We start from the raw sequence: 9,656 nt of genomic DNA on the forward strand, positions 1-9,656 counted from the left end.
GGTGGCCAGCAACGACGGTGAGGGAAGGTTGAGAGAGGGCCGTAGGGCTTGTCCGCCGCGTGGGGTGGAGGTAGGCATATGCTGCATGGTGAGAAAAGAAGGTGTCTGATTGAAACATCTTTTTCAGGTACCTGTTAAAATAGACCGTCCCATTATTTTTAGCAGACCCACACGTAGCCACGGTCATATTCTAAAAGTTTTTCTTATAATAATCCGGAACGTGGTGGCCGCATAATCTTGTGTCGTCAACACGCTGGTCCAAGTTGAGTCCCATCATACTTATCCTCCCTCAGGATGGGGTCACAGATTGACAACACTCTTATGCTTGTTCCCACACTATAATGATCCAAGGCCCCGCAAGAATAGATGACCCCAAGCGGACATGTATGTAAATTGGAGAAGAATACCCTCACTTTAGCAAGGCTTTTGAAAATTTTACACTGCCAAGGAGCTGGTTACAAAAGAAAAAAGAAGAAGCAAAATTGGAGCTAACAAAATGTCTAAAGCTGCAGTAGAAATTAAGACCCTGTTTGGAACCATAATAGATTATGATAATCTGAATTATGAAGATAGATTATATAATCTGGTTTATAAAAATAATCTAGGTGACCATGTTTGGAGGCCAGATTATATAAACTGTAATTCAGGTTTTACATTGCATAATGACCTGTCTGTCCTTTGTTTTTTTAAAAAAAGAGAAGGGTGGCGGTGGTAGGAATGTAATTATCTTCAACTTTACAAGGGTAATGGGTCATTAGCAATCCATAATCTGATTTTAGCTGGTATAAAGTAGATTATGAGTTTTTAATAATCTATCCATCTAGTTTTTATAATCTACACCATAAGCTGTCCTGTTTGGAGACAGAATAGATTATAAAAACTGAATTATATAATCTAGGTGAATCCAAACAGGGCCTAAGTGTTCGAGTTCTTGGGATGACATCCTTGTGTGAAACTTTGCAAATACATATACGAGTCTTTCATATTTGATGCATAAAATTTTGGTTTTTTATAAATTTATTTAAATTCCATTTTGATTTAGTAGGGGAGGAGATGATCGGGAGGATCAGCCATCAGAGTTGGAATCCGGTTTCTTTCTCTCTCTTTTTTGGCCACCATGCAACGAACCCAGCTAGTCCGCACCCCTTTCGATGGCCCAAGATTTTGGACTTGTTCACACGACCAACTCCCGCCCCTTGTACTACAGGTCAAAAGAAGCCGCCGTCAAGCACAATAAACTCGCAATCGCATCCACCCCGAAGGATCATCGAGGTCGGGCCATGGCCACGGGACTATCCACGCCATGACTTTTGACCACCACCTACGTATGCAGCACACGTCCTGCTCCTGCCATGACTAGATCGACGGTCACATGGGTGCCTAACACTTCGCCGTATAAATATGCTGGCTCGGCCTCATCATCTCCCCGCAGCGCCAACGCAAGAAACCAGCGCTCGCCGCAGCTCCAGGTCTCCAAGTTCCACGCGATCGACCAGTCTGACCTATATATTCATCGCCATGGCACGGAGGAAGAAGAACGGCGGCGAGTCGTCGGCGTCGCCCGGTGCCTCGCCGTGCTACGACGACGAGCGCGAGAAGGTCCCGAGAGGGCACGTCCCGATGGTCACCGGCTGCGGCGAGCGCATGGTGGTGCCCGTGAGGCTGCTCCGGGACCCATGCATCGCGGAGCTGCTTGACATGGCGGCGGAGCAGTACGGGTACGGCCAGCCGGGGGTGCTGCGGATCCCATGCGACGCCGGACACTTCCGCCGGGTCGTCGACAGAGCGCTCCGCAGAGCCGACTAGGCGCCGTCAGGCGTCACACGTGAATAGACAATAGAGCATGTGTGAATACATATACAGATGCAGGGCCGATATGTAGAAGACTATAGTTGCATATACGAAGTCTGTTCATTCATTCACCAGTTCTTTTGTACATGAAAATATACGAAGAACATGACAAATGCATGACAAATTTGAAGCGCTCAACCCACCTTGTTATGACCAGTATACATTATAACTGGAGAAGGCCCAAGGGCGCAGCCACTTAAGAGGCCTGTCCCAATTTATCTTATAGTTATTAAGAGCTTAGCTCAGTTTATCATATTTGTTAGCGCTAGAAAGATTATATATATTCATGTAAGGACTCGGTTTTTGTTAAGCAGACGCAATCATATTTGCTCGGCTCCCAACAGCCGCCTCGAGTCTCTCTCTCTCGCGCGCGATCATGGCGCCCCGCCGCTGCTGGCCACGCGCCTCGCCCCGCCAACCTCTCTTCCACCCATATAACCTGAGACCTCCGGTTCGATCATGCCATTGCCTCCGCCCACCGCTAGCCTGCCGCTCTTGACCACGACCACGCCGCTGGCCACCACGATAGCCGCGCCGGCCTTGACCGGGCCACCCCCCGCGCCCGCCTGGCCATCGCCGGCCTCCGCTGCCATTGTCTTCACCCCGACCGAGATGACGGCCACGCTGCTGGAGCTAGGGCAGGCGGTTGCGGGCATCCGCTCTCTCCTCGTGGGGCCCTATGCACCGCCGCCATCGGCCGCCGCCTTCTTCCCCACCGCGGCGCCACCACCGCCCCTCTCGGCCGCGTTGCACCAGAGCCTACCGCTCGGAGGCTTGGGGGCGACCTCGACGCAGGGCGGGTCGCCGCCGCCTCCGGGAGTACCCATCCAGGAGGTGTGGTTTCACCCGTCGCCGTCTCCGCTGCCCGCCTGGCTCGCTAGGCCGTGATGACGAGATGATGTATATACTTTTCACACTCGTTGGTTACCCCAAGTGGAAGGTTGAGATGTAGTCAACGACAAGTTTTCCCTCACACGGAAACTATAAGGTTTATCGAACCAGGAGGACTCCTAGGATCAACAAGTAAGTGTCTTCCACCCTGGCGCTAGCAGCAGACGTGGACCTGCACACACAACAAATAACTTTGCTCCCAACGAGTACAGAGAGGTTGTCAATCTCCCCGGCCTTGTAGTTTGCAAAGGATCAAAACACAAGTGGGAAAGGTAATAGTGATTGCAACGGAAAAGTAAATGAAAGCGACAAATGATGGAGGTGTAAACAATGATGGTGATATGGACCGGAGTCACATGATGTTCACTAGTGATGTCTCTCTCTCAAAAGATGATAAACAACTATGCTTGGGTAAACAAATCACAGTTGGGCAATTGACAGAATTATGAACGCACCGCAATGCTAATTATGCTACTTGATAGTTAGAGGTTCAATAGTAATGGATAGTACGCCAAGACAAGTAGACTGTTTATTCATCAACATCTACTTACTAATCATCCACCTTGAAATATCTATCCAGAACATCTTGCCGGTATTAAGTTGCGAGCCCCACCCAAAGTGTAAACTCAAAGCAAGGGACAACTGCATTAATGAACTATGCGTAAGGTAAACAATCCTTGCAACCGTGGTCACAAGCACCGTTGTTTTCTCCCTGGTGGCAACAACACATCCCCTAGTCTCATGTTTCTGTCACTCAAGCTAGACATCGAGGGGCACGAAGCCACAATCATGCATAACGCTCCCTCTTGGAGTTACAATCTACTACTCGGACAAAGCAATAAATAGCAACGGAGAACATGCATGAATCACTAAGGAACATAATATAAAAGGATAATCAAATATATAACTCATAACAATCTGAACATAATCTCATAATCCATCGGATCCCAACAAACCGAGCATAGCAATAGCAAGAGAATTACATAGATGCCTTGATCATGTAGGAAAGCTCACAAGGACTAACCATTGAAGCACAAGATTGGAGAGAAGACATCACATAGCTACTGGTCATGGATCCATGGTCCAAGGAGGACTACTAACGACACGTCCGGGAAGCGTCCATGGCGATGGAGAAGTTCCCGGAGGTCAATCCTCGCCCCGACAGGGTGCCGGGAAGAGGTCTCCTCACGCTCCCGATCTCGGAAGCGCTGCGGCGGCGGAACAATGAGAAATTCGCGATTCTGAAAGTTGTGGAAGGGTTTCCTCTCGGGAGTCTAAATATAGGCCAAAGGAGGGAACCATAGGAGGTGGGGCCCACCCAGGCGGCCTCCTAGCGCGACCAGGGGGTAGGCCGCACCAGCAGGTCGCCTGGGCTGCCTCTGACCCATCTTTGGTGGTCTCGAAGCTTCTGTTACGCTGATTTTTTATATATTTTTCCTGGAATTTTTCGGGCTTCGGAAAATTGGGTAAAAACCCGTGTAAAATAGACATCAGCAGACAGAAAACTGGCACTGGGTGCACTGAGTTAGTAGGTTAGTCCAAATATGTGTAAAATGATATAAAAGTGTAGCTAAACATATAACAATGTCAACCAAAAGATCATGGAACTAACAGAAATTATAGATACGTTTGGGACGTATCAACATCCCCAAGCTTAATTTCTGCTCGTCCTCGAGTAGATAAATGATAACACAATAATTTCTTTGGTGACATGCTAACACACATATAAGAACTTCAAAGTAAAGCAAATAAGATATGCAATTCAAGTCAAGACAATAACAAGCAAGAGTTTATATCTAGTATTGAATTTAGAAATGTAAGAACATAAATGTGCAAGAGTTCTCGCTGTCCGTGACTCGAATGTCTCCAAATGGTGTTTGCGGGCAAGAAGTGGGAGATGTGTTGAGATCACAAAATACATTTTTAATTGAGAACTCAATCTACTAAACCTCACACTTGGTCTCCTTCGGAATCTTATTTTGACTCGTCCCCAGACCACTAGTCACGCACAAGGTAAGAACATAAAGGTGCAAGAGCTCTCGCTGTCCGTGACTCGTTTCCGACCTCATTTAAAATGCCTAGATATGTAGTTAATTACGCTTCACCTCTTGCCATGTTTAACCATATTTAATATTTTCGTGTACCTAAACAAGAGCGAACTAAATAAGTCGTATGTAAAGTTCCGTCAATATGCAACTCGTTGCATATTGAGCTTCACTTAATGTGTAGTGTTTGATTGTTGTGAATTGCCATGTCATGACTTGCATTATACCGTTCATGCATCATATGTGTTGTGCATTATATCGTGCATGTGTCGTGGTGAATATTGTGTGTTGATTCTTGTTTCTGGTTTGCTTCGTCTCGATAGAGTTCCGCAAGCGTGTCGGAATGTGAGGATCCTTTCGACTACATCGATTCGTATGCTTTACGGATTCGTTCTTCTTCCAAGCGGGATCGCAGGCAAGATGACCATTTCCCTAAATACCATTACTATCATTGCCATGCTAGTTGTTTCGTTTCTATCGCTATGTCTCGTTGCCTACCACGTGTTAAATGTCAGCCTTTCAACATTGCCATGAAACCTTCAACCTTCTACAACCTAGCAAACCATCGATTGGCTATGTTACCGCTTGCTTAACCATGTGTTAGCGTTGCTAGTTGTAGGTGTAGTTGCTTCCATGTGATAACATGGGTTCACTGTTATAACACCTTATATAATTTCTATTTAAATTAATGCACCTATATACTTGGTAAAAGGTGGAAGGCTTGGCCTTTCTAGCCTGGTGTTTTGTTCCACATTTTCCCCTTAGTTTCGGCTACCGGTGTTATATTCCATAACTGAGTGCTCCTAACACAATCGGGGGTGTTATGGGGACCCCCTTGATAATTCGTTTTAGATTAAGACTGGTCTGACAAGGCCCAACTTTAGTACTACATTTGCCTAATAACCTAATAAAAATGCATCGGGACTTTCTGAACCCCGTGGATAATTAATCACCCCCCGGACCAGTGGTCCGCATGAGTGTTGGTCCAACCTGTCAACCGCCGGTGGCTACCAGGGGCAACTCTGTGATTGGCCTACCGAAAGTTTGGACAATCCGTCGTGTCCTGAGAACGAGATACGCGGCTCCTATCGGGATCGTTGAAACGTCGGGCGGCCTTGCTGGATTAGTTTTACCTTTTACAAAATATCTTGTGCATCGGGATTCCGGTGATGCTTTGGGCTATCTCAAAGTTGAGTTTTTCCACTAAGGAATCCAAGGAGATTACGAGTTTCGTGATCGAGGCTTTCTATGCGGCTTGTGGTAATTTATGATGGACTAGTTGGAGCACCCCTGCAGGGTCGTGCACGCGATTATGTGGCAACGTGGAAACTTTGTTTAACATACAGTTCTAGATAACTTGAAGTTAACTTAATTAAAACTTGCCAACTGAGTGCGTAACCGTGACTTTCTCTCTCGTGAGCTCCTTCTCCGACTGAGGCCACGATGAGGTTATGTCTGACGTAGGTAGGTGTTCAGGATAGTTCTTTTGATCATCATTAGTCCACGTCTGCTATGCGTAGATCATCCCCCTCTTTATTCTTGTACTCGTAAGTTAGCCACCTCAAATAAATGCTTAGTCGCGTGCTGCAGCATCACCACTTAACCATAACTCACCCATTAAGCTTTGCTAGTTTTTATACATTTGAAAATGAGATTTGTTGAGCCCCTCTAGCTCACAGATTACTACAACACCAGGTGTAGGTACAGGTAAAGTGATATTAAGACGTGAGCGCGATGATTGTACATTTGGAGTTTTCTACTTCTTCTTCTTCATCAATCTAGGATGGGTTCTAGGCTGGCAACCTGGGATAGCAAGGATGGACGTCTATATTTTATCGTTTGTTTTCATCCGTAGATGGACCCTGCTCTTCTTCATGGTGATTTATTATCTTGTTGTATAGACGTGACTCTGATGTAGCTTATGGCAAGTGTAAGACAATTCCATATACCCATCTTTTCAGTACATGTACTTGTAACGATATCCATTCTTGCAAAACGACGAGATGCGCTTCTATCCCTATCGAGGATCTCGTGCCAAAATAAGGATAGGATCACATCTTAGGCGTGACAAACCCCATCACCAAAGATAGAAGTTCTGACGACTTGAGAGTCGTGATTAGGAGATACTAGTGGGTTTTAATGAGATAGTTGAGTAATATCTTTTCTTCAAGATCAAAACCCCTCAGTTATGTTTATGTTTCGAAAAGCTCCAAATGCAAAATCCATTCCCATGATGCTTTCTAAGAACCTAGTTAACTATGAAGGGTTTAAGATGTGAATAAAACCTAGTGATAAGAAACTATTTGTGGCTAGACAGGGAGCTTAAGTGCAGTCATTCAAATAAAAGTATTCCCTTAATTAAGCTTGCATGTTTGGTGAGTATGAATATATTATATCTTCATGAGCGGGTAAACCCTTTATACTCGTTTGTCAAGCTCCTTTTCATTCTTCTTGTTTATTTGTTTCTGAGGGACGAAATATTGGGGGAGTTGATGGATTGATATGTTTTCACTTTTACAAGTAGGTTTTGATGTGGTTTTCACCAAGTTTTCGATATTTCTCACTTCTAACACTAACCCTTTGAGAAAAAAGAAAACTTATTTCCCCTCATATGTGCAGGAATATATATTTTTGGAACGAAACAAATCAATATCTCATCAAATAAAGTTAAACACAACAACTTCCCTTTTGGGCGAAACTTTATTATAGTGTCCAGGGCGCAAGACGGCCTATGGTATGAGTGCTTTCACTCATACCACTAATCGTACCAGCCGCCACCAGATCTTCCTCATCTACATGAACAATTTTCATGAAGAGTGAGGCAGCATCAGAGGCACACATCCATCGCCACACCATCCAAAATAGATGGAGAAGAGACCCGGAGAGGAGGAAGCACCGGAGATCCATCATTTCTCGTTAATCCATCTCCACTTCCGTTTCATGGCAACATCACCGTAGGGAGAGGAAATCCAAGTTGTAAGACTAGGGCTGATAACTCTACTTGTACTCATCTTGAGACTGTGATTCGTTAAATCATTCATATCATTGTGGATCTTTGCGACATTATCGATATTGTCTCCCTTGTCTTAATCCATGTGATGTTTTATCATTATCCTTTGATGCCTAAGTAATCCCCCCATGTGTGAGAGATGTAGGTGATTGGTGAGATTCATTTGTGCCAATTATATATGTCATCGTTGTGTACTATGTTGTTTTATATGTGGTGAGCAATGCGTGTTGTCCAATTTAAGGGTCTACACAACATGATTCGAAGACCTAAGCAAGTGACACATATTGTTTAGCAAAGCAATGACCTTTAGGTGATGGGTGGAGATATCTATAAGGAGCGAAGACAATATGAAATAACGGTGATCCACATAAAGTAATGCATTGTTTCTGTCTCACGACCTTTATTGTGGAGGCGACCATGTTATGGCAACGTTGAAGCAGGACTATCGGTAAGAACGAATCCGGCTTGAAGGAGTTTGACCACTCCATCGTGATCCGCTGATACGTCTCCAACGTATCTATAATTTTTGATGGTTCCATGCTATTATCTTGTCAATTTTGGATGTTTTATATGCATGAATATGCTATTTTATATCTTTTTGGAGACTAACCTATTAACTCAGTGCCAAGTGCCAGTTTCCATTTTTTCCGTGTTTTTGGCCCATTTTTAGACGGAGTCCAAATGGAATGAAACTTTACGATGATTTTTTGGACCAAAAGAGACCCCCGAAGCTTTGGAAGAAGGCCAGAAGAGCCACGAGGGAGTCACAAGCCCTGACGCCGCCACCACCCCCCTAGGTGGCGCACGGCAGGCTTGTGACCTCCTCGTGGGCCCAACCGACGTAATTGCACCGCCATAAATTCCTATAAATTCAGAAACCTCCAGAAAGAAACCTAGATCGGGAGTTCCGCCGCCACAAGCCTCTGTAGCCACCAAAAACCAACCTGGAGCCTGTTCCGGCACCCTGTCGGAGGGGGAATCCATCTCCGGTGGCCATCTTCATCATCCCGGCGATCTCCATGACGAGGAGGGAGTAGTTCTCCCTCGGGGCTGAGGGTATGTACCAGTAGCTATGTGTTTGATCTCTCTCTCTTGTGTTCTTGAGATGTATTGATCTCGATGTACCGTGGGCTTTGCTACTATAGTTGGATCTTATGATGTTCTTCCCCCTCTCCCTTCTTGTAATGAATTGAGTTTCCCCTTTGGAGTTATCTTATCGGATTGAGTCTTTGAGAACACTTGACGTATGTCTTGCACGTGTCTATCTGCTGTGATCAACTTGCGGGTTTGTGACAATTGGGAACCTATGCATGTGAGTTGGCACACGTGGATTCATTTGAGTACTTGATGTATGTTTTGGTGATCAACTTGCGGGTTCGTGACATTGGGAACCTATGCACAAGGGTTGGCACACGTTTTGACTCTCTGGTAGAAACTTTGGGGCACTCTTTGAAGTTCTATGTGTTGGTTGAATAGATGATTCTGAGATTATGTGATGCATATCGTATAATCATGCCCACGGATACTTGAGGTGACAATGGAGTATCTAGGTGACATTAGGGTCTTGGTTGATATGTATATTAAGGTGTTATTCTAGTACGAACTATATGATGCATCGAACGGAAAGAATAGCTTCGTGTAATTTTACTACGATCAGAAAGAATAACTTTGTGGTGGTTTCGTACCCGACAATAATCTCTTCGTTTGTTCCCCGCTATTAGTGACTTTGGAGTGACTCTTTGTTGCATGCTGAGGGCTAGTTATATGATCCAATTATGTTATCATTGTTGAGAGAACTTCACTAGTGAAAGTATGAACCCTAGGCCTTGTTTCCACGCATTGCAATACAGTTCGTGCTC

The 9,656-nt window shown here is 45.1% G+C and overlaps 1 protein-coding gene across 1 annotated transcript; it reads left to right on the top strand.

Annotated features, from left to right (window-relative positions):
- The first annotated feature begins 1,301 nt into the window (after positions 1-1,301).
- LOC123450981 (auxin-responsive protein SAUR41-like) lies at positions 1,302-2,155 on the top strand. Its single transcript, XM_045127991.1, has one exon. It carries the CDS (start codon positions 1,402-1,404, stop codon positions 1,804-1,806), a length of 405 nt encoding a protein of 134 aa, XP_044983926.1. The 5' UTR covers positions 1,302-1,401; the 3' UTR covers positions 1,807-2,155.
- Positions 2,156-9,656: the final 7,501 nt, after the last annotated feature.

The sequence above is a fragment of the Hordeum vulgare genome, chromosome 4H (assembly GCF_904849725.1).
Source record: "Hordeum vulgare subsp. vulgare chromosome 4H, MorexV3_pseudomolecules_assembly, whole genome shotgun sequence".
Taxonomy (NCBI): Eukaryota; Viridiplantae; Streptophyta; class Magnoliopsida; order Poales; family Poaceae; genus Hordeum; species Hordeum vulgare.

Bases quoted from the DNA above. Each gene is read 5' to 3' on its own strand.
- LOC123450981 (XM_045127991.1), top strand. From the start codon at position 1,402: ATGCTGGCTCGGCCTCATCATCTCCCCGCAGCGCCAACGCAAGAAACC.